Source organism: Oncorhynchus keta, chromosome 24, assembly GCF_023373465.1.
Source record: "Oncorhynchus keta strain PuntledgeMale-10-30-2019 chromosome 24, Oket_V2, whole genome shotgun sequence".
Taxonomy (NCBI): Eukaryota; Metazoa; Chordata; class Actinopteri; order Salmoniformes; family Salmonidae; genus Oncorhynchus; species Oncorhynchus keta.
Window position 1 is genome coordinate 48,418,120 of NC_068444.1, and position 27,254 is coordinate 48,445,373.

At 43.3% G+C, this 27,254-nt stretch overlaps 2 protein-coding genes across 9 annotated transcripts in view; both read left to right on the forward strand.

Annotated features, from left to right (window-relative positions):
* The first annotated feature begins 1,927 nt into the window (after window positions 1-1,927).
* Window positions 1,928-24,760, forward strand: LOC118357662 (autism susceptibility gene 2 protein homolog). 8 transcript variants are annotated; one of them, XM_035735000.2, is made up of 17 exons: window positions 1,928-3,836; window positions 8,207-8,371; window positions 16,876-16,911; window positions 17,029-17,058; window positions 17,168-17,216; window positions 17,362-17,722; window positions 17,911-18,131; window positions 18,369-18,688; window positions 18,799-18,840; window positions 19,000-19,086; window positions 19,173-19,256; window positions 19,480-19,518; window positions 19,996-20,067; window positions 20,293-20,446; window positions 20,944-21,027; window positions 21,127-21,316; window positions 21,513-24,760. In XM_035735000.2, exons 1-17 carry the CDS (start codon window positions 3,528-3,530, stop codon window positions 23,086-23,088), a joined length of 3,819 nt encoding a protein of 1,272 aa, XP_035590893.1. In that variant the 5' UTR covers window positions 1,928-3,527; the 3' UTR covers window positions 23,089-24,760. The 8 variants fall into 8 exon arrangements, with proteins under 8 accessions (XP_035590893.1, XP_035590895.1, XP_035590897.1 ...); XM_035735002.2 differs by having other exon boundaries at window positions 19,188-19,256; XM_035734999.2 differs by having other exon boundaries at window positions 1,930-3,836; window positions 18,988-19,086.
* A 788-nt stretch (window positions 24,761-25,548) lies between these two features.
* Window positions 25,549-27,254, forward strand: part of LOC118357663 (helicase SRCAP-like) — a 29,580-nt gene continuing 27,874 nt past the window's right edge. Inside the window, exon 1 of the mRNA XM_035735007.2 lies at window positions 25,549-25,807. The gene's annotated coding sequence lies outside the window, so the exon portion shown is untranslated. The remainder of the gene's footprint in view (window positions 25,808-27,254) is intronic.

The window sequence follows — 27,254 nt, forward strand, 5'->3', positions numbered from 1 at the left end:
AAGGAACCTGTTTGCAAAGACCACCTGGGAAAGCCTATGAACTCCTCTATTCGACTGAAAGCAACGGACACAACTCTTATTGGTTGTCTGATACTGGGAACTGGTAACAACACCATCTGTGATTGGCTAACAATATTTAGATCTGTATACAGCGAGATAAGATAACATACCATCCCATGAGTTGTTGAGGGAAAGACAGATTACCTATAGATTGGACATAATAGTTTCTAGGCCATTAGCGATAACATGAAATACACAATCTGTAGGCTACACTATACCTCAGGGTGGCTACATCGGAATATCGGCTTGCACTCAAAAAACTGTACATTTCTAACATTTATGGTTGAGATTTAATCAATATAAATATAAACTATAAACCTTATGACTTTCATTTACATGCAGGCGTCACACAGATGTTAGCCACACGGTGGAACTGCTGCCTAGGTTTATTAACACGCAGGCGTCAAGCAGACATTAGTAAGGTGTTTGTGTCATGTTAGTCAGACATTCAATGGTAGGCGGTTGCGGAGGCTTAATTCTAGCACATATGACCCCTTATAGAGGTGGTTTAAACTGTTTTCTAATGTGGGCTGCTATTAGAACAGTATCAAGGGAAGTGGTTTATGCATGCTTAGTTCTTGAGTCTCTGGGGCCGCGGAGTGTAAATTTGAAATGGAAGTTATGGAACTCCCTCGCGAGGTTATTTTTATGGGGAATAGTCCTCAATGAAACTGACGTTAGGCTAAATGTGAAGAATTATACATTTGCCTCTGTTGGCCACCCAGTAGCATATTAAAGTATATGCCATTGTGGGCTACCATTTGTTACAATAAATGTTTAAATTACGATATCACTGGAGTCATTGCACATAAATTTATGCCACTTTTGTAGCCTATGTGTAGCTGGCAAACCAATTTAATTAAGAGCCTATAACTTCAGTTTAATATTGTTGTAGGCTTGCGTTATTATGCAATTATTAATGGACATCTTTAGTTAATTATATTGGAAATGCTCTATCGCAATTGCCGATCAGTTATTAGAACGCAATTAGATTAGGTGTAAGATTAGGCTACAGGTAAAACAAATTCAAAAAAATAAACACTGGCTGTTGTTGACAAGCATATTCAGTTATGCTATTAATATTGCATTCAGTGATTTAAATTATGACCCCATCCTCAGCCTATACCAGCAGGCTATTGGGAAACACAAACACTTCTTACCTCTTAATCGCCTCGCTATTCATGTTGAATGAATTAGTCTGTTAATTTGAACTAAGGAAGCTGCTAAATCGTTCAGTTCACATCTTGTCTAGGCTACTGTAGACCATCTGAAATTAGATCTAGGCCCATCAGGGGCTATTGGCTATCTGTCTCTAAGCAAACCATGGGAAAATTGAATTACAATCATAAACCCAGATTTTTGTCTGAAGCCAATGTCCATTGAAATGATAAATCAATCTCGCAAATGGGCCATTTGTAGTCTTAACAGTTGGCACATAATAACAGCACAATTGCCAGAAAATAGCATTACATTCGTTTTTTATGTTCATTAAAGTTTTTCTTGCTCAGAGATTTCGAGATCCTCTGTCCAACTTTCAAAACTCAAACTCTCCTGTCGGATTTATCTGTAGTTATGGACATGCGCAAAGGGGATTTATTTACCCCGTGTGCAAATGATCTGACAAGTTCAATTAGGGCGAATTATCTTTTATCTTGCCACATATTCAAATTATTTTTTAACTTCATGTCATAGCTTGCAATAATTATTATTTTGAGGAAACTCGAATTTTGCTTCTACAAGTTACTATGATATTCCTTCTTAATTGCCTCGATAACGTTATCGGATAAAACAAATTGTATAAATATGGCAGCACTTCTCTTACTGTGAATTTATTAAAAGGCTAGTTTCCAGGCCTTTTGTGTAGGTTTTATGTGGTCATTGGGCTAGAGATTTTAGCTTGACCTGGCAACCCTGACCCTGATAGGCTAGGCGAGGACTCGCTGAGGCGCACAATGCACATTGACAAGGGTTGTCTCACAGATCTTTACATTTCATATTCGTTTCCAAATGAAAGGTCGTTAGAGAATCGTTCTATTTTGTTTGTACTTGAAGACTGGTTACGATATTTGGTTTAACCGGAAATATCGGCAAATAATTCAACTTCCCCGGACACAAGTGGATTACACTGTGGGCCGCTGAAGGAGTTGTCCTTCCAGGGGCTTGGTCGATACCCTCCTTGATGAAACTCAAGACCTCGGCTTCAGTAGGGCCTTGAATAATTTAGTTTTTAATGGTTGTGGAGCAAAAACAAATGAGTGTAGGGAGAGACTTCGATAACGCACGAATAGTGGGTGACTAAACAGTCACAATATAACGTCAGATTTAGTGTATAAACAAAAGGTACAGTTTGGATTAGCTAGGTATCTAAATTAGCTCGCTATCCAACTACGGCTAGCTAGCTACGTCTTTCTTTGATAATTCAACCATTCGTATTGGGCCCATCGTCAGGCTGGAGAAAATGTTCGCTTTACTGTCAGCTCCAGGGTAACAGCTAGTTGTGGATTTTGTGCTAATCAATACTTTGGAAGGTATTTTAAATAACGTTTTTATTTACTATAACGTTGTCTACTCCGTGATAATTAGCTACATTGCCTTTGCAATAAACTGGCTAGACAATTATTTAACTAGCTAATACTAGCATAATAAAGCACTTGAATACATTTAACGTTAGCTAGGTAGCAACTACCAAGTGAACATAATTCTTATGTATGGATAAAGTTGGCTACAGAAACAGTTAATCAAACTGTTTAACTAAAATGCTTGGAATACTTGTGGATGCACTAAATGAGCTAGCTATATAGATGCTTTAAATGGGCAACAAATGATCTTGCTCTGGTGATTTGGCCGTGGCAGGTAGCTAATGTTATCGTTCGTTAGCTAGTTATCATTGGCTAATGTGCGATTTGGCTAGTTAACTAGGTTAGCTAATTTGTCAGCTCGTGCCGAAATTGTAATTAGAACGAGATGGGTGTGTATTTACATTGTAGCAATACCTCAGTAAATGTAACATTCGTATAAAATAGGCGTTTTTAGTGAATATCAACTAGCAAGTTAAGTTGGACAGCTAACTAGCGTTAGTCCTTTTTTATTTACATACGCATATTTGGTTGTTGGTTTGCCAGCTAGCCTTCTTTGAGACTGCGAATTAGCCATGTATTGACAGCTTAACTTGGATATACTTCTGCTGAGCACACTAGCTAATACCACCAATTCTGGAAATAAAGATTTAATCTTCGTGAATTGACATGACAGTCAAATTTAGCCGAGAGAAAGGCACAGATGCCATTCTGTCCGCAAAAGACACTAGTTAAATAGACTAACGTTACTTTTAACGCCATTTTAAACAGGGGCTCCGGTGTGGGCCTTTGTGGTGGTGTTTAACTTTTGGCTAAGGAAAGTGCCTTCGACTGGGACGGATTTTTAAAAGTGCCTTAGGTCAGACTGGGACTGGTGCTGTTTGTTTTGACATGGAAGGTCCGAGTCAAAGCAGTGGGTTCAGACAGAGCCGACGCTCCCGTTCTCAACGAGACAGAGAGCGGCGCAGGAGAAGAGTAGACCTTGCTGAGCAGCGGGCCACATCGCCCTCCTCGGGCTCGGAAAAGGAGCTTTGCGGGCCAGGATCTGTACTCGGTCCTGGAGGTAGAGAATGTCGACCCGGGTTCACCGGCCCCAGACACAGGCCTCCTCGACGGAGGAAGCGCAAGTCGGTGTACTGTGAGGAGGACATCATCGATGGCTTCTCAATTGCCAGCTTCAACAGCTTTGAGGCCCTGGAGGTAAGTCTGTGTATTTCCTTATGTGAGCACAATCCTACCCTACCACAATACTTCGATATGATGGACTTCAACTGTATCTAAATAACATTTGTCAATGGTCTCCACAGATGTTAATTGTCCTCCCTCAATCTCTACTTTAAACCCCCTAGAGTCGATTTCTGTGGCCCCGCATACATCTAATTAGCATCATAAAAACTACAATTAAAATTGTCAGTTTAAGCTAAAGATATGTTTTTTTGCTTTGGATGCATTCTCAATCAACCGCATCTGCCGATGTTACACTTCTGCATCTGTGGTGAAGGTTGGCAGAAGTAGAGTGTGTTGTCAGACCATGAGACATCCCGAAAATCGTTGTCACGAAAACCTATCATGATCCCTCTATGGAAAGATGAGACTCACAAATCCGATGGCGTTCAAGCAAGTTGGGACTCATCTGAAGTCGGTACAGCAGATCTGCCAACTTCTGTCTGTAGCTTCCGAACAGTTTGGGCTACTGGCAACCTACATGTTGGTTGTTTTGCTGTAGGACACTCACAAGACTCATCTGAAGGTCCCCTTACCAGTTTAAAAAAAGAATGGAAGTATATATGGAGATTGTTTGCTGCCAAAAATAAGGGGTCAAATCTTTTAAAATACTTTCCTGATCTTATCTCTCAGATATAAGACACACTTCAGAACAAACTTCCTTTTAGAATAAAAAAAAAAGATCTGTTTGTCCATGTAGTGAATCTGTTATTCAATGTGTTTGTATGGGCTAATAGCAGTTCATTCAATTGCTTCTTGTAATCTTAACATTTGGTACATAATAACAGCACAAATGCCAGAAAATAGCCTAACATTCATTTTTTTAATGTTCATCCAAGTTTTTTTTCTTGCTCAGAGATTGAGATCCTCTGTCCAACTTTCAAAACTCAAACTCTCCTGTCGGAGATATCTATAGTTATGCACAAAGGAGACTTATTTAACCAATTAGGCACAAGCGGGTGTGGTACAAGGCCAATATACCACAAACCCCTGAGGTGCCTTATTGCTATTTATAAACTGTTTACAACGTAATTAGAGCAGTAAAAATACCTGGGTGGTTCGAGCACTGAATGCTGATTGGCTGAAAGCTGTGGTATATCAGACCATATACAACGTGCATGACAAAACATGACTTTTTACTGTTGTAATTACGTTGGTAACCAGTTTAGAATAGCAATAAGGCACCCCCGGGGTTTGCAGTATCCAGGCACTCAGCATTGCATCATGCTTAAGAACAGCGTTTAACCGTGGTATGTTGGCCACATACCATACCCCCTTGTGCAAATGATCTGGCAAGTTTAATACGGGTGAATTATCTTTTCTCTTGCCACATTCAAATGTACTTTTCCACGTCATGTCATAGCTTCCAATAGTAAGGCTAAATGCAAATAATCATAGCTAAATGATCCTTGTTATGACCTTAAAATAATTCCATATATATAGTGCATTCAGATCCATTTACTTTTTTTCCACACGTTGTTACGTTACATCCTTATTCTAAAATGTATGATTTTTTTTCTTCATCCATCTACAAACAATACCATAATGACAAAGTAAAAACTGTTGTTTTAAAACATTTTTACAAATGTGTAAAATGTTTTTATTTACATAAGTATTCAGACCCTTTGCTATAAGACTCGAAATTGCATCCTGTTTCCAATGATCATACTTGAACCACCAAGACTCTTCCTAGAGCTGGCCGCCCAGCCAAACTGAGCAATCGGGGGAGAAAGGCCTTGGTCAGGGAGGTGACAAAGAACCTGATGGTCACTCTGACAGAGTTCTTCTGTGGAGATGGGAGAACCTTCCAGAAGGACAGCCATCTCTGCAGCACTCCACCAATCAGGCCTTTATGCTAGAGTGGCCAGATGGAAGCCACTCCTCAGTAAAATGCACATGACAGCCCGTTTGGAATTTGCCAAAAGGCAGCTAAAGACTCTCAGACCATGAGAAACCTGATTCTCTTGTCTGATGAAACCAAGATTAAACTCTTCGGCCTGAATGCCAGGCATTCAGCCAGCTACCGCTCATCACCTGGCCAATACCATCCCTACAGTGAAGCGTGGTGGCAGCATCATGCTGTGGCGATGTTTTTCAACGTCATGATCCGGGGAAAGATGAACGGCACAAAGTATTGCGGTCCTTGATGAAAACCTGCTCCAGAGCGCTCAGGACATCAGACTGAGGCGAAGGTTCACCTTCCAACAGGACAACAACCCTCAGCACACAGGCAAGACTATACTGGAGTGGCTTCGGGACAAGTCTCTGAATGTCCTTGAGTGACCCAGCCAGAGCTTGGACTTTAACAGAGCTTGAGAGGATCTGCAGAGAAGAACAGGAGAAACTCCCAGATACAGGTGTGCCAAACTTGTAGCGACATACCCAAGAAGATTTGAGGCTGTAAAGGTGCTTCAACCAAGTACTGAGTAAAGGGTCTGAATACTTGTGTTATTCACATTTTTAATAAATTTGCAAATATGTCTCCACCTGTTTTTGCTTTGTCGTTATGGGGTATTGTGAGTAGATTGCGGGAAATCCATTTTAGACTAAGGCTGTAACGTAACAAAATGTCCAAAAAGTCAAGGGGTCTGAATACTTTCCGATTGCACTGTAGCTTAGACAGGGCGTAGACTGTAGCTTAGACAGGGCGTAGACTGTAGAGGCTTAAAAGGACAAGTTCCACCTTGGAACTATTTTGGGTATCTCCTCACACCTCTAGGTGTGAATCAGTTGTAGATTGAGTTTCCCAAAATGCACAGTTCATTTACACCTTGTACACTTAGGTGAAGCAATCTGATCAACAACCACAATGAAAGAAATCAGACGCAATGATCTTCTATGATGCGTTTCTTAACAACCTTAATTATTTGTCGATTACAAATAGCCTATGTTTATTAATCTGCTTGTCATTAGACCAACAATTCTTGTTGAATTGAAACGCCACACAATGCAGAATTTCAGGATTAGAATTTGATATAGCATGCTCTGAAGCGTTCAATGGCACCAATCCAGTATCCATGTGTAGTTTCTAAAACATGCAATGTCATTGTAACAGGAACTTATTGGCCAATCTGAGTCATCTGTAGGTTCCCTTACCAGTTCAGGCATCACTGACTGCTATTAATTTCCCCTGAAACATTTCTCAGTCAAGGCTTCCTCATTTTTTATTTTTTTTTGGCCAATTTCAGTGGTAGGAATATCCTTGGTGGTTGTCAAGGCAGAAGAACATGGGCAGCGAAAACCTGTGTGGGAAATAATAGGGAGCCAATCAACACATTGTCATTGTTTCAGTGAACCTAATTGTTTTGTACTGCTTGTTTAACTTCTTGGCGCACCCATCCCGTTAGCGGGATCATTTTCGTCAACATCCGCTGAATTGCGGAGCGCCAAACTCAAATTAAATGACTAAAAATATTATATTTTCATGAAATCACAAGTGCAATATAGAAAAACACAGTTTAGCTTGTTGTTAATCCACCTGGCGTGTCAGATTTCAAAAAAGCTTTTCGGCGAAAGCATGCCAAGTGTTTATGTAAGGACATCTCTCTCAGCAGACAAAACATTACAAACAGCTAGCAGCCAAGTAGATTGGTCACGAAAGTCAGAAAAGCAATAAAATTAATCGCTTACCTTTGATCTTCGGATGTTTGCACTCACGAGACTCCCAGTTACACAATAAATGTTCCTTTTGTTCCATAAAGATGATTTTTATATCCAAAATACCTCTATTTGGTTGCCGCGTTATGTTCAGAAATCCACAGGCTCGAGCAGTCACGACGGGGCAGACAAATTCCAACTAGTGTTTGTAGAAACATGTCAAAAGTTTTTTATAATCAATCCTCAGGTTGTTTTTACAATATATAATCAATAATGTTTCAACCGGACGATAGTTTGTTCAATAGGAGAGAGAGAGAAAATGTCTGCTCCACTCTGTTGGCGCATGCAAAATGCTGCTGGCACTCAGCCATCCACTGACGCGCTCATTTTTCTGAATAAAAGCCTGAAACTGTCTAAAGACTGTTCACACCACGTGGAAGCCATAGGAAAAGGAATCTGGTTGATATCCCTTAAAATGGAGAGAAGGCGTGCAATGGAACAGAGAGCTTTCAGGAAAAACAGCACTTCCTAGTTGGATTTTCCTCAGGTTTTCGCCTGCAATATCAGTTCTGTTATACTCCGAAACAATATTTTGACAGTTTTGGAAACTTTAGAATGCTTTCTTTCCTAATCTGACAAGTATATGCATATTCTGGGCCTGAGAAATAGGCAGTTTCATTTGGGTACGTTTTTCATCAAAATACTGCCCCCTACACTCAAGTTAACACTGGGATGCATCTTCTCTCCAGATGGACTGCTCCATGAAGCCTACCCAGCGTGCCGCCATGCTCATGGGAAGGGGGAGCAAGAGGAAGAGGGGCCCGGAGGAGAATGGTAAAAGGCCCCTCTCAGAGCCCGAGGAAGGGGCCCTACCTAGCTTCTCCCGCAGCTGTTGGAAGAGGAGAAAGATTGAGGTAAAGGTGCACCGCATGAGATACACAGGTGTTATATGTAGTTGTCATTTCACATTTGGGTTTGAAAGTAGCTTATTTAAAGGCAGCATTTGCATGTCTGGTCTGGATCCTGTTGGTCTTGTTTGTGGGAACTAGCTGGCCGAGCTCAAATATTCAGACTGAAGTCATCAACTTGTAATGGCCTAGAGGCCTAGTGAGAGCATTAGCTGGCTACACACACCTGTTGTTGAAGAGTAAAACTTAAGAGTGACATCTTTTTAACACCCTGATGGCTGAGCTTGTGATGAATTGATGGTGATTTCTTAACTCGAGGTCAGACAGACATGAGGATAATTTCAAGTTGCTAAATACCATGTCGCTGGGTAAGCTATATCTAGAGTACTGCTCTTTCAAACCAGATTTTAATGTGGTGTGCATCCCAACCTAGTGACCTTTAGCCTACACAGCAAGTATAATTTGGAAATTCAAGGGTGTTGTCAACTATTTTCGTACTGACATTAGTTGATGCACTGATAACTTTTTTTTTTTTGTTGAATTTTGCCCCTTTTTCTCCCCAATTTCATGGTATCCAATTGTTAAGTAGCTACTATCTTGTCTCATCGCTACAACTCCCGTACGGGCTCGGGAGAGACGAAGGTTGAAAGTCATGCGTCCTCCGATACACAACCCAACCAAGCCGCACTGCTTCTTAACACAGCACGCATCCAACCCGGAAGCCAGCCATACCAATGTGTCGGAGGAAACACCGTGCACCTGGCAACCTTGGTTAGCGCGCACAGCGCCCGGCCCGCCACAGGAGTCGCTGGTGCGCGATGAGACAAGGATATCCCTACCGGCCAAGCCCTCCCTAACCCGGGCGACGCTAGGCCAAATGTGTGTTGCCCCACGGACCGCAGCCGGTTATGACAGAGCCTGGGCGCGAACCCAGAGTCTCTGGTGGCACAGTGTTTCCACCGACAGATTGGTGCGGCTGGCTTCCGGGTTGGATGCGCGCTGTGTTAAGAAGCAGTGCGGCTTGGTTGGGTTGTGTATCGGAGGACGCATGACTTTCAACCTTCGTCTCTCCCGAGCCTTAACCACTGCGCCACCCGGGAGGCCTCGACTTTTTTGACCGATAACTAATATTTTCCTTCCCCAAAAAATGATAACGATATTTAAAATATGAGGGGACTTTTAAGCATTCTAGTACAGTTAAATACACTGCTCAAAAAAAATAAAGGGAACACTAAAATAACTCATCCTAGATCTGAGTGAATGAAATATTCTGATTAAATACTTTTTTCTTTACATAGCTGAATGTGCTGACAACAATCACACAAATGATCAATGGAAATCAAATGTATCAACCCATGGAGGTCTGGATTTGGAGTCATACTCAAAATTAAAGTTGAAAACCACACTACAGGGTGATCCAACTTTGATGTAATGTCCTTAAAACAAGTCAAAATGAGGCTCAGTAGTGTGTGTGGCCTCCACGTGCCTGTATGACCTCCCTACAACGCCTGGGCATGCTCCTGATGAGGTGGCGGATGGTCTCCTGAGGGATCTCCTCCCAGACCTGGACTAAAGCATCATCCAACTCCTGGACAGTCTCTGGTGCAACGTGTTGGTCAACCTGTTGGTGGATGGAGCGAGACATGATGTCCCAGATGTGCTCTATTGTATTCAGGTCTGGGGAACGGGCGGGCCAGTCCATAGCATCAATGCCTTCCTCTTGCAGGAACTGCTGACACACTCCAGCCACATGAGGTCTAGCATTGTCTTGCATTAGGAGGAACCCATGGCCAACCGCACCAGCATATGGTCTCACAAGGGGTCTGAGGATCTCATCTCGGTACCTAATGGCAGTCAGGCTACCTCTGGCGAGCACATGGAGGGCTGTGCGGCCCCCCAAAGAAATGACACCCCACACCATGACTGACCCACCGCCAAACCGGTCATGCTGGAAGATGTTGCAGGCAGCAGAACTTTCTCCACAGCGTCTCCAGACTGTCACGTCTGTCACGTGCTCAGTGTGAACCTGCTTTCATCTGTGAAGAGCACAGGGCGCCAGTGGCGAATTTGCCAATCTTTGTGTTCTCTGGCAAATGCCAAACGTCCTGCACGGTGTTAGGCTGTAAGCACAACCCCCACCTGTGGACATTGGGCCCTCATACCACCCTCATGGAGTCTGTTTCTGACCGTTTTGAGCAGACACATGTACATTTGTGGCCTGCTGGAGGTCATTTTGCAGGGCTCTGGCAGTGCTCCTCCTTGCATAAAGGCGGAGGTAGTGGTCCTGCTGCTGGGTTGTTGCCCTCCTACGGCCTCCTCCACGTCTCCTGACGTACTGGCCTGTCTCCTGGTAGCGCCTCCATGCTGTGGTCACCACCTGCAGAACCACTCCTTTATTGGGGGTGTCTTGCTAATTGCCATAATTTCCACCTGTTGTCTATTCCATTTGCACAACAGCATGTGAAATTTATTGTCAATCAGTGTTGCTTCCTAAGTGGACAGTTTGATTTCACAGAAGTGTGATTGACTTGGAGTTACATTGTGTTGTTTAAGTGTTCCCTTTATTTTTTTGAGCAGTGTAGTTAAAACACACATCTCAGTGCAAGAGGCATCACTACAGTCCCTGGTTCGAATCAAGGAAGGCAGTGTCACATCCGGCCGTGATTTGGAGTCCCATAGGGCGGCGCACAATTGGCCCAGCCTCGCCCGTGTTTGTCTGGAGCAGGCCGTCATTGTCAATAAGAATTTGTTCTTATTAACGGACTTGCCTAGTTAAATAAAGGTTACACACATCAAAGTTATTTTGTTGGCATTTACTTATGCCCCCATTACCAGTAAAATATGATCAAAACCGATTTCTTTCACTTACTTGCTGTGCTGTTTCATTATTTGTTCAGTCATTTCATTCTCAACCAGGATTTCTATGGAACGATGTTTGGGTCTTTGCGTGTCAAAAAAGATGCACGTCAAATAACACTATTTGACATGTCAAATAAGTTTGTCGACCAATCAGGACCTGAATATGATTTGCACGTCACATAATACATTTTAACGCGTTCATACATTTTTTACGTAGTTATTACACTATCACTCGTATTTCATATGTCACAATGAGTCATCGATTATGTATGCTATGATACTGGTAAAGTTGTCTCGCGCACCTACAGTGCTTGGTCATAAAAAAGCAAGCTAGCACATGGATGCAAACAATGCTCTTCCCCAAAAACATAGCAAAACGACAATCTGTTTCAGTAGCTATAGTTAGTTAACTAGCAAACTATATAGCTCGATGTAATCTAAAATAACCCAGTTTAAGACCGCTCTTATTTGATTAATGGTGGTCGGACCCATCTATGTGAAGCTAGCCACAATAGTGGACTTTGCAGTTAGCCTTCAAAATTAAAAAAGTATGTTATTGACAGTGATGCAAATGAATACAAATAGTAGAATTGTGCCATAATTGAATAGATCATGCTAAACAAGTGTTTTATAAAATCAACAAAATACAATAATTTGTTAATTTGACATCTGTTGAAATCACACTAGATGTATTATGCTGTAGAATGGCTTTGGGGCCATACTTATTTCACTGTACAGCCTTACCTATGGATTGTGGATCAATGACATGGGGTATCAGTCTACTCAGTGACACCCAGAGAACATTAGCATCGTAGCGCTTATTGCGGGACTCTGAAACAACTGTGAATTGAACCACATGTATTGTCAACCTATGTGTATGGAACACTATTCCTGAGGAAAAACAATACTGCGTGCATGTTTTGGAGTCTGATAACTCTGAGGAGGACGTTGGGAAAAAATATCTTGGGTATTGAGTAGAGGTCGACTGATTTTTTTCCCAACACAGATACCGATTTATTGGAATACCAAAAAAGCCGATACTGATTACTTAGACAATTTTTACATGTAATAATGACAATACCAACAATACTGAATGAACACTTTTATTTTAACTTAATATAATACAGAAATGAAATCAATTTGGTCTCAAATAATTAATGAAACATGTTCAATTTGGTTTAAATAATGCAAAAACAGTGTTGGAGGCGAAAGTAAAAGTGACATATGTGCCATGTAATAAAAGCTAACGTTTAAGTTCCTTGCTGAGAACATATGAAATCTGGTGGTTCCTTTTAACATCAGTCTTCAATATTCCCAGGTAAGAAGTTTTAGGTTTGTCGTTAATATAGGCATGATGAAGTGTTGACTATTTCTCTCTATGCCATTTGTATTTCATATACCTTTGACTATTAGATGTTCATATAGGCACTTTATTGCCAGCCTAATGTCGGGAGTTGATAGGCTTGAAGTCATAAACATCACTGTGCTTTAAGCATTAAGAGCTGCTGGCAAATGCAGTAAAGTGCTGTGTGAATGAATGCTTACAAGCCTGCTGCCGCCTACCACTGCCCAGTCAGACTGCTCTATGAAATATCAAACCATAGACTTAATTATAATATAATACACACAGAAATATGAGCCTTTTGGTAATTTATATGGTAAAATCCGGATACTTATCATTTAGAAAACTAAACGTTTATTTTTTCAGTGAAATACCGAACTGTTCCGTATGTTATCGAACGGGTGGCAAATTAATAACGGTCTTTGTTAGGAAGAAATTAACGATCCAGGCTGCCCAAACTGCTGCATATACCCGACTCTGCTTGCACGGAACGTAAGAGAAGTGACTTTCTGAATATTGCCTGCTAACATGCATTTCTTAACTAAATATGCAGGTTTAAAACATATATATACTTTTGTGTATTGATTTTAAGAAAGGCATTGTTTATGGTTAGCTACATTTGTGCAACGATGGTGCTTTTTTCACGAATCCGCTTTTGTTAAATCATCACCCGTTTGGCAAAGTTGAAGTAGGCTGTGATTTGATGATAAATGAACATTTATTATATGCAATGCAGGACAAGCTAGTTAACTTAGTAATATCATCAACCATGTGTCAACTATGTGATTGATTGTTTTTTCTAAGATAAGTATAATACTTGCTAGTAACTTACCTTGGCTCCTTGCAGCCACAGGTCCTTTTGATGCTGCATTCGCGTAACAGGTGATCATCCTGCAACGCAGTCTCCTCGTGGATTGCAATGTAATAGAGGTCGACCGATTTTAATCGGAATGGCCGATTTCAAGTTTTCATAATCGGAAATTGGTATTTTTGGACACCGGTTTGGCCTTTTTTACACCTTTTTATTTAATATTTTTTTAAACTAGGCAAGTCAGTTAAGAGCACATTCTTATTTGAAATGGCGCCCTAGGAACGGTGGGTTAACTGCCTTGTTCAGGGGCAGAACGACAGATTTTCACCTTGTCGGCTCGGGGGATTCAATCTTGCAACCTTAGTTAACTAGTCCAACACTCTAACCACCTGCGTCTCATTGCACTCCATGAGACTGCCTGTTACGCGTATGCAGTAAGCCAAGGTAAGTTGCTAGCTAGCATTAAACTTATAAAAAAACAATAAATCAATCATAATCAATAGTTAACTACACATGGTTGATGATATTACTAGTTTATCTAGCGTGTCCTGCATTGCATATAATCTTTGCGGTGCATATCGTTGCTCCAATGTGTACCTAACCATGAACATCAATGCCTTTCTTAAAATCAATACATAGAAGTATATATTTTTCAACCTACATATTTAGCTAAAAGAAATCCAGGTTAGCAGGCAATATTAGCCAGGTGAAATTGTCACTTCTCTTGCGTTCATTGCACACAGAGTCAGTGTATATGCAAAAGTTTGGGCTGCCTAATTTGACATAATTATGACATAACATTGAAGGTTGTGCAATGTAACTGGAATATTTAGACTAATGGATGCCACCCCTTACATAAAATACGGAACGGTTCCGTATTTCACTGAAATAATAAACGTCTTGTTTTCGAGATGATAGTTTCTGGATTTGACCATATTAATGACCTTAGGCTCGTATTTCTGTGTGTTATTGCATTATAACTAAGTCTATGATTTGATAGAACAGTCTGACTGAGCGGTGGTAGGCAGCAGCAGGCTCGTAAGCATTCATTCAAACAGCACTTTTGTGCGTTTTGCCAGCAGCTCTTCGTTGTGCGTTTATGACTTCAAGCCTATCAACTCCCGAGATTAGGCTTGTGTAACCGATGTGAAATGGCTAGCTAGTTAGCGGGGTGCGCGCTAATAGCGTTTCAAACGTCACTCGCTCTGAGACTTGGAGTGGTCATTCCCCTTGCTCTGCTTGGGTAACGCTGCTTCGAGGGTGGCTGTTGTCATTGTGTTCCTGGTTCGAGCCCAGGAGAAAGGAGAGGGACTGAAGCTATACTGTTACACTGGTAATACTATAGTGCCTATAAGAACATCCAATAGTCAAAGGTTAATGAAATACAAGTGGTATAGAGAGAAATATCCCTATAATAACTACAACCTAAAACTTCTTACCTGGGAATATTGAAGACTCATGGTAAAAGGAACCACCAGCTTGCATATGTTCTCATGTTCTGAGCAAGGAACTTAAACGTTAGCTTTCTTACATGGCACAATGTAATCGCCCATAATTGGCATCCAAAAAGACCGATTATGAGAACTTGAAATCGGCCCTAATTAATCAGCCATGATACCCCATTTCATTAATCCCCAATCCTTAGGTAAAGCTGTACAGTGCAATATGAATGACAATACACACAATAGGCTGCCTGGGGAGGAGATCCACAGTCCCCTGATAAGGGCTACAATGCTAATATTTTCATAAACTCTTCATGGTTGTGTTCTGTGGGTGTCACCGAGTTGACTGACACCCCATATCAATGCTTCACATTCCAACCTTGTTTAACATTTATTTAGTCTAAATATGGCATTGATTCCACCTATTGTAATCTTCTGCATCACTTTCAAATAGGTACTTTTATTTTGAAGTCAAACTGCAAATTCCACTATTGTGCCTAATCGTTATTGTGCCTAGCTTCATAACCCAGTCCAGTCGAGCCTCACTAGCCAGATGAAGCAAGCTGACGGCTTATAACATTAGCTTTGGGCAACCGGGTTAAGTAGCTGGCTAGCTATTTATTTTCATGAACTGAAGTTCAATTTCAATAGGTGAACAAGAAGTTAATACTAATACTACTAAGCTAATACTTACTCACAAGGATTCCTAAATCATTGCTAAGAATAATGGTTATATTGGTGCTATCTATGTACTAAGCTAAAGCTAGCTAGCTACCCCAGAAGTTGCGGTCAAACAAATAATGCTTTATTACCAACGCGGTATTGTAAACGCATCGTTCGTGGCCGGTGTTTGCAGACTTTTTTTGTACAGCTTTGACAGTGCTACTGATAGTAGTGGTGGCGCTTGGCTTGCACGTGCAAATTCAGAACGCAAAACATTCTATAATAGAACTGTTATTTGACATATCAAATTAAAAGCGTATTTAACGCTTCAAATAGTGTTATTGTCAAATAGTGTTATTTGACGTGTATCTTTTTTGACACGCGAAGACCCAAACGGCGTTTTGTAGTATGTTGTGAAGGTAATAGCAGTGACACTATTACTCTAATTCCGGTAGGGCAACACCTGAAAAATAGCGCACTTGGTAGTGTGTACTGGTGCTCGACCAGTTGCGCAAGCCAACATCACCCACAACAGAGAACGGTTGATTGGCAAGGGCAATGAATCCCATTATCTTGGCGTCAATGGATTTTGCCTTTTGATTTGTCTCGCTTAATTGTTCTTACTCTTGAGTATGTCCGTAAACACTCCAGCCAGCTGGTCTGCACATGCTCTGAGAACGCGACTTGGGATGCCGTCTTGGCTGGCAGCCCTGCGAGGGTTAACACGCTTTAATGACTTACTCACGTCGGCCACGAAGAACAAGATTACACAGTCCTCGTGATCGCCTGGAGCCCGTGTCGGCGGCGCAATGTTTATTTCGAAACAGGCGAAGGTCTTTAGTAAATCCTGGAGCAAGGCACGACTTTCCCTTTATAATTTGTGATTGGCTGTAGTCTCATGTCTGAGATGTTGAATTGTGACTCCACTTCGTCCCTGTACTGTCGTTTTGCCTCCGATTGCTTTACGGAGGTCGTAACTGGTCTGTTTGTACATGTCCATGTTCCCAATCACCTTGCGCAAATGTTTTTTTTTGGTTTGGATAAGTTCTAATCATCAGTGGGAACAACATCCTCTATGCACTTCCTGACGAACCTAGTCACAAAGTGAGTGTATACGTTGATACTGTTCTCAGAGTCCACCAGGAACATTTCCCAGTCCATGTGATCAATCTTAAAGCATAGATTCTGATTGGGAGAGTAGCAATGATCCATGGTCCGTGTTCCACATTTAGCATAGGAGATGCATTGATTAGTTTCGGTTGCATTTTCCTCGGATTTCCTTTAATAAAAGTCCCCAGCTACAATAAATGCGGCCTCCAATACTTTTGCAAGGCACTGTGTGTTGAAGGTGAATACCATCAATCTTACATATTAACTGTTATAATTGTTTTAGGGTGGGGGCATCCTCTTCTTGGAGACTGGCTACGTCGTAAGTTTCTTTATACTTCTATCAATTACAATACATAAGATGACCACAGCTGCCTCCTATAATTGTAGTTTATGAATGTTGTGGCACACCTAAATCTTGCTTTTTATGTTATTTTAGTGTGACACAGAGAGCGAGTCAGCAGATAAGGTGGGTACTGTTTGCATCAAACTGAATACAATTGATTGTTGGAAGAGCGGTGTTTTTCCTGCTTATTATTGGGTTTTGATTTATTTGTTTTCCTCATCTCATCCCCTAGGCCTCCGACAGTGACATGGGGCCAATATTCATTGTCAGCACAAGGAAAGGTAAAATGCAGTTCTCTTCTTCCCTATCTGTATGCCTTTGCTTTATAAATATGCTCTCGTCATTTGGTGTTTCTTTTGTTTTTATCCCAGTGTCCTTTATTTTTTTCACGTTTTTGTTTAAGTGCAGTTCTTTCTCACCCTGTAGTTTTGGAAGCTATCCCTGTGAGCATGGCCTCTATGGGCAAAGGCTGCCCTACACTTCCGCTGGCAGGCCGCTGTGGCCTCTCCCGGCTGGCGGTCACCCCGCGTGTCTCTGGTCTGGAGCGCAGCCAGGAGAGGAGTCTGGAGCCGCCTTACCCTGAGCCCCTGTCTACCTCACCCTCCTTCTCCTGCCTGCCGTCCCTCTCCCCGGCCATGGTCGCACGGCCCGGACAGCTCAACGGCAGCAGCGATGGCCTTCGCCACACCGCCCACCACAACCCCAGCCAGCCGCACTCCAAACACAAGTCCTTCCTCACCTTCCCCGGGCGACATCCATCCATCTACAGCATGGGCATCAACAACAGGTCAGTCACTGCCAGATCTGCCTAATAGTCAGCATTACTACTGCAGTACCAATACTACTTCTTCCACTTTTATAAAACAACTGACAACTCTTTTTGACCTGCCTGGTCAAATAAAGGAAAACATTTAAAATCAAGACTGCTGACTTAAGAAAATGTATATTTTCTAGTAAACTTTTCTCTCTCCTTAGGAACGGTACATCAGTCAAGCCCCCATCCTCTTCTGCTGCTTCTTCCTCGTTGTCTATACGACCCCCAACTCCCTCTTCCAGTATGTCGATGTCCCTAATTAGAGGTCCAGGGTCATTAGCATCTCTGCGCCCCCCTTCACGTGCTGGCTCTGGTGCCATGTTCACCCCCTCCCCTGGGCTTCCTCCTCCACCTCCTCTCCTCACTTCCCACTCAGGAGCAGGTACTGTACATTTGGCATCAATGTGTATTGCTATTCACCTTTTTTCACAGCCGTAGTCAGATGTTCAGCCATAATTGCAAATCTGTGTGTTTTTTATTTACCAATCAGGTCTACTACTAGCTTAATTTGGGTTCTTGGACAGCCTACTGTCAGTGTTGTAAAATTAGTTATTTGGGCTCCATATCTACCTATTTAACATATATTCTCCATTCCTATCCATCTGTCCCACTACTGCAGACCAGGACCTGCTGCGCCAGGACCTGCTGCGCCAGGGCCTGAACTCTCACTTCCTGGCCTCGCAGGATCGCGAGGGCCGCCGCAGCGTACCTGGGGCTGAGCTCAACGGTGGCGGGCCAGGCCTCTCTACTCCCGGTGGTCCATCGGGAGCCAGCCCCAGCTCGGGCTCCTCAGGCCGCTCCTCCCAGGCCCAGCCCGGAATTCAGCCCCTGGCCTTCCAGTTCCACCAGCACAACCACCAGCACCAGCATACACATACGCACCAACACTTCACCCCCTTCCTGCACCCCACTCCCTCCGCACCACCGCCTCAGCACCTGGTAAGCGATTACATTCTATGCTGTCAAATTGGGTTTCACAGAGCAGCTTCTGCTTTGAAATGCCAGTGTTGTGAATTTGTCATTAATTGTCTTTTTGTGTTGTGTTTTAGTTTGAGAAATATGGCAAGATGGAGGGACTCTACAGAAACACTGTGAGTTTACGTTTACATGCTCCAGAATTGGTTTGGTTATACGTTGCTGTGGTGGTTGAGATGAATGTGGTAGGACTTAGGCAGAATGTGGTCTGGGGAGTGTAGTTTTAACCAGCCTCTGCTTGTGTGTGTGTGTGGCTGATTTAGTTCTTCCCACAGTACCCTCCTCCCCCAGTGCCAGGCATCCAGCCCGTGCTTCCTCCCAATGGGCCCTTCAGCTCTCTGCAAGGAGCCTTCCAGCCTAAGGTGAGTGGTGCTTTAGCTACATAAGTCAGTGGATGATATGTCATGTCGTGTCTGGATGACAAACTGTTTGCTGTGTCTTGATGCAGCCCCTTGTCCCACAGGGAACAAGTCCTGAGATGACAGCTCGACTGGGGGTTGTGCCTCACCACCTGCAGCCCAAAGACCCCAGGGTAAGATGCACAGTATAAAATGGCCATTTTGGAATATATGATGCCTATGGTTACAACTAAAGCTTGTAGTCTAGGATTGAGCTGGGATCGATGGACAATGCACATGCCTCTAAAGGCATTATGTGCAAAGACTTGGGCCTAGTAGTCAGTGCAGGAAAGTGTGAATAGTAAAAAGAGTGGAGAATCTTAACAAACATGGTTTACTATTCTTTCTTTTGTTTAGCTAACTGATCCATTTGGGACATCGTTGAAAGTCAGTAATGTAAGCAAAGCCAGATGCTTCATCATCACTTGAATACTTCATTTTTGAAAGTATTATGATACTGTACAGCTTTTTTTTCTTACTCACTTTTGGTCATGACTGCTACATTTTAAAACTATTTGACTAAACGCCCTTGCACACCGTGTCTGATTTCTTCCAACTTTTGGCACACCTACTGTGGAACTCCTTGCAACTTTCCATCATTACTCATCTCAGAATCAGAAGTAAAAAAAAAAAAGTTTTATTCGTCCAGGAAAAATAAACTGACCCATAATATATTGTTTATTACTGACGCTTGCCTTACTAAATTGTACCCCCACACACACACACACAATTCTCATGTTGATGCCGTGCCAGATGAACATTTCATATGGCAGACATTAACACCATCGCATCTGACTCTGTGTGCAAAGGCCTTCAGTCTTACTGCAAGCAAAACAGGGTCACCGAGTCAATAATGTGTTTTTGTCTACACAGAAACCAGGGAAGTGGTGTGCTATGCATGTACGTGTGGCGTGGATGATTCTGAGACATCAGAAGAAAGTGAAGGTGGGACTTTATTTTTAAAAATGTTTTACTACAATTCAATCTGATCCTATCAATTGTGATTTTGATCAAATAAGTAGAAAGTATTTCTCATTTTATTTTGACCACTGAAGCATCTCGAATATTATTGGATGTGATCAACTCATCCCCCAAAAATAATAGATACTGGTCAAGTTGTTATTGAAAAAGCTATGGTCATTGCATTGACTGACCACTGTCCTCTCTCAGCTGATGCAGGCTGATCCGCACAAGCTGGACTTCCGTAACGAGATGTTGGCTCGTCTTCCGGGCTCCGGGGGCCTGGGCACACTAGGGCCCCTTGGTGGTGGCCTCCCCTCTGCCCACGATCTTAACCGACCTGCCAGCCTCTTTACAGCCACTGGTGGGTGCTTGTTTTGTGTAGCAAGATATGTTTGAAGAAAACGTGCTGCAATTGTATTCACCATAAGGATAAAACTATGGGCTTTTTCAAAACCTCAGGCACAGAGGAAAGATTCCTTGGCATTGCAAATAGTTAGTCAATTATTTATCATTTTTAGTCTAATTTTGTCCCCCCCATCAACGCTCCACCTCTTTCCTCACTCCAACTGCGCTCTTGGGTAAACGACTGTTTCAAAGGGCACATCTGTACCACTTGCACCCTCAGTAAACACTTCTCATTTTGATTCACCCACTCAAGGAACTGATTTGCCTACTCACAGGTCACTAAAACACCTTATTAGCCAAGATATTACATTTAAAGCGTACTAACTCTTCAGCATGTGATTCTAATAGGCCCCAGTGGGTCTGAACACTAGTAGTGAATATTGCCAGCGGTCTTATGCTGTAAGGCTTGTGTCCGCGCATCAGTCCAGATGTTTATATACTTATGTGTTGCAGATCCGTACGGCCGCTCACCTCCGTTCACCCCTCTTGGAGCCCTGGGCTCTGGTGCCTTTGGGGGACTTGGCAGCCCTACGCTGGGTGAGTCACCATTTCTCTTCCTCAAAAAAGATGCATAGTTTGTCTTTACTCCTTTGTCCTTACTCGCCACTAAAATGACTAAGTTTATTCTGTCTCCAGCTAACAGCTCGGTGTTTGGCCACAAGGAGCCTCCTGCCGTCGGGGGCTTACCCAACCCTCATGACCCCTGGAACCGACTGCACGGTGGGCCTCCCCCCTTGGCTGGCCCCAGTTGGGCCAAGGGGGCTGAGAAGAGGGATGAGCGGGACACAGGGAAGGACATTATTCACATCAAAGATGAGAAAGACAGGTGAGACACAACAGCCTCGACTCTAGTTTATCCGACTTAGTTCCTAAATTTGCTGTTTGCACTCTTGACTTATCTTTCTAAAATATTTTTCTGTCTGATTCTGTTCATGTTACTCTTAACAATTTCAATACTGGAATTGATTTGAATGCTGAATTTGCATACCTCTCCCCAACCATCCTCTATTTTTTTTTTTCAGAGACAATATGCTATATGGTCGTCAACCTGTGCGGATGTCTCCAGTGGCCACGGCCCACAGTCTCCAGCAGCACCGCGGCAGCACCCCCGTCTCCCACATCAACGGGCACGGGGGCCCTCTGGGAGGCCCCAGCAGTCTCACTGAGGATCTGACACGCAGAGATGGAGACAAAAGACTGCTCCTCTCGGTCTCCTCCAGGCCACCTCCTCTAGGCCCTTCATCCTCAGCAGCTGCAACAGACAGAGACAGACCTCGCTCCTCCTCTTCCTCTGTGCTGACGACTCCACCGCCCTCTGGACTCGGCGCCCCCTCCCCCTTGGATCTGTACCCCCGTAAGCAGCCCGCAGTGCTCCACAGCCTACACAGCGAACCCTCTCACTCATCACAGAGAGAGGGAGGCCCCCCTGCCTCATCCTGTTCCTCAGCCACGGTCACCTCTCTGTCCCAGGGCAAGAAGCCTGACCGAACCAACACCCCGGTGCCCAAGCCTCCCCCAGTCAAGGTCAAGGAGGAAAGGAAGGAGGAACCAGAGCTCGTGCCAATCTCCTTGCCTCCGCCTCTGCCCCCCAACTACGACAGGCCCAACAGCCGCCCTCACCACCGCTCCGCCACCCCCTCTTCTCTCTCTCTGACTTCCACGTCCGGGGTGTCTTTACCTCCTCCCACCCCGCACAACCCTCACCATCATCTCTCCCTCCTGGAGCGCTCTCGAGCGCAAGCTGCCATTGAGGCCTACCTGGGGAGCACACAAGGGGGTGGGGGGATAGTAGTGGGTCCAGGGGGGGAGAGGTTCTCCACCCACCCCCATGGCCCACCCCAGGGGCACGGCCAGCACCCCCACAGCTTCCAATGGGACCCATGGAGGGAGCTGGCTGCCCAACAACAGCAGCAGCAGCAACGCCGAGAGGCCATGGCCCTGCGTTCGGACCCCCACCTGGCGCTGCGCTCTGACCCCCACCTGGCCCGGCTGCTCCAGGCCCAGCATGCCCAGCGCTTCCTGGAGGCCGAGAGGGCGGCAGCCTTGGCAGCAGCTGTGGCTGCCAACAGCCCTCACCACCACCCTCCTACCTCTACCTCCTCGGTCCGCCAGGAGTTTGGCCTGATGGCCCACCACTTTGACCGCCCTCCTCAGCTGGGGCCCCCAGGTGGCGGCCTCATGGATGAGCAGCAGCGCGCCCAGATCCTAAGGGAAGACTTTGAAAGGGCACGCTACTTCGGGATGCACGCTCACCCGCACCTCTCGGGCTCCCACCACCCACCGGGTTCTCACGCAGCCCACCTGGAGCAGCTGCACGCCGGGATGCTCTCCCACTCACATCTCCATCAGCCTGGAGCCTCCAACTCTTCGCCCCACCACCCCGGCCTCTACACCCGCCTGGGGCCTCTCCACACTCACCACGTGCCCAATGGCATCCTTGCCAAGACCCCTGCTGGCCTGGTGGGGGCACTGTCTGTAGGCGCCCCCCCTCCACTCATTCCATCTGTGACAAGCAGGTCTTCCACCCCGACCCGTAGACTGGGTGGGCCGGGGGACTTGGCACTGTACAGCTCTCACAAAGAAGGCGAGTCCAGATAGTACAGGAACACACCGTAGGAGTAGTAGGGAAATGTCAGGATTACTGTGCTGCTCTCACTGTTTCCTGTAAGATGGAACACCTTTTAGGAACTACAACACACACAGCTTACTCAGGCTCTAGACCAATCACGGTCTCAGCTCCCCCAAATGGTGTTGCTGGTTGATTGGGTCGAAGGCAGTGAAGGGAAGGGATACGGAGATTTGTCAGGGTGACTCAGTACATTTATCCACAATGGTTCTATCAGTGCAATTTTAAGGTACATGGTTTATGTGCATCCTGGTGTGTTATTTTAAGGTTTGTTTTTTTCCATTTGAGAAATCTATAAAATGATAGCTGTATGTATGAAGAGGCGGCGGCTTTTCCAATTGGATATGATCAGGTTTGAAGCGGGCTTTTTCAGGTTGGGTAAGATGAACTCCTAGAGAGATGTGCATATTTTGTACATGTGAATGGTTCATCCTCTCATTCTAAGTAATGAGATCTATAAATCCCTTTGCATAAATCAAACATGTTGGGCTGTTTTCTGGATGAGAGCTGAAGAATTATGGTAGTACATAGTGCTGGGACGATACCAAGGGGCAAAATATTTTTCCATGGCAAAAATTAACACGCAGCAGACAACTCTTTGGTCTGTTAAAAACCTGCCATGTGTAAAATATTGTGTGCTATAGCTTGGAGATAATTTTTTGACTCTGGATAACAACAATGTTTGTTTCCAACATTTAGGGCTATTCGTCTTAAGTTTAATCCGCTTCGTGTTTTGTTTTCTTGCCACGATACTAACGAGTATCGTGACACTGGTATCGTCCTGGCTCTAGTAGTATATTTCTATGGTTTTATTTTTTTGTGTCCCCTTTTATTGTGAAAAGACTAGATTACCGATGAAACTTCTAAAGATTCTAAATCGATAAAGAACCATAGGCTTCTGTACTTCGGTTCTCTGCTCCTCACAAAAAATGACCCCGCTACCCTCAACTTCACCACTCCTCTGTGTTCTATGAACCTCTGTTCCAGCTCTTGTATTTAAAATAATCATGTTATGAACTATGCGGCCACGGTGGACAATGTCTAAAACTGAAACTCTCACATTTCTGACTCGACATTATGAGCAGGACCAGTAGTCTAGTGAAATTGCCTTTGTAATTATTATTATTATTGTTAACATTAATTATCTTCTATAATGATAATAAATATATTCACTGTTTTTTAATGTTATTTGTCATTGTTTTCAGGTATCACGAATGCACTCCCCTGTTAGTAACAAATTAAAGTTGTTCCAGATCAGGCAGTTAAAGTTTTGTATGACTGAGAAAGGAAATGCTTGTGAACGTGAGTAAGACACAACCATAAAAACCTCTGGCCTCTTCATGGATCAGATCTTTGAATACACTGAGAGGGAGCTTTGTTTGTGTCGCTTCACATTTTGGACTCTGAACGCCTGCCGGCAAGTCATTTTCACAGGGATGTTCCATGAGCAGATAAATTATGTACGTGGAAGAATGGGACATCTACTGGACGATTGAGAAAAGAATCCGTAGACTTGTGCGTACTACACGTGACTGGACTGAGAGGAGGAAAATACATTTGGGTCGATTATTTTAAGACCATTTTATACCTTTCAAACCCCTTCTAGAGACAACAAAGATGAATTATTAAATGAATTGTTGGTTACTTGATTGTGTGGGTCTTGTTTGTTTTGGTGCCTAAAAGAGTTCAGCCACTTATTTTATTTAATGAGGCAAGTCAGTTAAGAACAAATTCTTATTTACAGTGATGGAACAGTTAGACGTACTTAGACGTGGTCATATTGTTATTCTTCATGCTTTCCAGACAATGTTTATTTGGAGAGAGCATACAGTGTGGATCTCCAACTCTGACCTTGGAGAGCAGGACTTTGTTCCATCCCAGCATTAACACCTTAAGTAGTGAATGGTGGGCAACCACCTAGTTCAATTGCAACATCCTGATCCCTCTGTACAATGACCCTTTTACAATAGCTAAACTGTTCTGTGACCACTGAACAAGTAATGGTAATTAATTTGCCCTGTCAGAGATACTGCTATGACAATGGTGTAGTACTCATTGACACCTGTTTCACAATTAACACTTTATCTATTATCTAGCATGATATTTGGATTTAGTGTGCTATTGAAAGGTTTTTATTTTTTGCATATTGAGTCCACTTGGGTTAAGTAGAAATCACAAATACACCACAAATAGGTGCCGGAGTAAGAATTGTAAGCTTTTCTATGGAATGAGAAACATTTGCAATAACCAGGTAAATTAATTAAATCCTAGTGGAGTACATTGAATTGAATAAAAATAAAATCTAACCAGATAATGGTAACATAAAACATTGCCCCCAAATTATCATGGGATTTGCTATAATTTCAACTAAAGTAATAAATGCACGGTTTTACCAATCCCAAAAATTGCAGTGGCGCGCCGTTCAACTTCTCGCGAGATAATACTTTCTTCTGCACTTTGTCAGCAGTGGTTCTCCACCATTTCGCTGCGTCTAAAAGTCTCCTCCCCGCAACCACTAGAACCCGCTCTCTTTCAGTCCGTATTATAACTTCTTCCCACGGACCTACTCCTACCTCGTTGGGTACCGAGAGGCAGTTTAGAATACTATCATCACGGATTGAGTACGATTTTATCCGGATGACGACTCCATCAACAAGAATTTTGTAAAAGAAAACTGGTCGGAAATTTCAGGTAGGTGGGAACTTAAGATGGCGGCCACAAGAAGGGGGGCATGGAGGAAGTAGTAGGGGGCACCAGGGGGGCTTGTTCGCGGCGGGACACAACATCCAGTCAATTCTGACAAATATATTTATAAAATTGAGGGTTACGAAAGTTTTCCTTGTCTGCATACTCCACATTAAAAAACAGTTGTCAATGATGGCGCAATTACAAAGTTGCTAATTATTTGGCTTGTTTACCTTCCCTGTATAACGTTAGACTTCACCTGCAGCCAGAACATGTACTTCTTAAGCTACATGGCCAAACAGTGGCTGTGGCATGGAATTTGCCTAATGCAAGCCAATTTAGCTGCGGCGCGAAAATATTTAGCTAAAACTATCTGTACTAACAAAGCTGCCGCTAACGTTAGCTCTCCACAGAATAAGACGATACAAAATTAACAATGGCAACTTATATTCAGGCGAAGGTGTTTGAGTGTAATCACGTTGGCCATATTGGAATCAGAATAAAATGGATTTACACTAAGTCTACTTGGGAAAACACTTCTCAACAGGAAAAGTTTTTAAAAAACAACTGGAGGACATATTTTAATTCATAACTTAGTGTGCCTCTGTGGGATCACTCGAACCCCCTTTTATCCCCCTCGTAATCACTGCTACATTTTAGGGAGAAACATTGCAGGAATAATTTATTTTGTTAGTATTTTAACGTGGTAAATAATTTATATTGACTGACTATAGCTAAATGTATGATTTCAATGTTAAGTAGTTGTGGTTATTCGACCCCGTGCAATGACGTCACAGGTAATTGTTGGGAAGCGGGTTTTAATTCGACTTTTTAAAACCCCTTTTTCGCTTGAAGCGAATCAGAAATGCATTTATAAAGACCCAGACCATTACATAACTTCGGGTGGGATGGGGCGCGTGCGCGCCTAGTTTAAAGTATTGGGAGTATTTGGGCCAACAACGCTCATCTAGATATAAAGGCAAGCTGTATAGGTAGCTAGTCAACTAGTAAACATGCTAGCCATGTAGTTAGCCAACTAACAACAATAGTACCTAACTAGCTAAATCAACAGTTATTGAAACGATACCACCCGAAGAGCGCACGAAAACATTGAGCGTACGAGTGTCACGTTGCTTCAGGAACACGTCCCCGCTGCACATGCCATGTCCAGATTATTATAAACTACATACAATACATGTCATTTGCAACAGTGTAATACTGTTCCCACATATCAGGGAAAAGGTCAGGGGCTACAATTGTATAAACCTAACAAAGTTGTTTTTGTTTTTTTATTAAGTCATTCTAGAAATTGTATTAAATATTTGATTCCAAGTAAAGCATATATTGCATTTGCTAGCAAGTAGTAGCTAAATCGAAACACATATGCAAAAGTCTGTTGGAAAATGTTGTGAACTATGCCTCAAACACCTCAACCTGCCCATACAATACAATG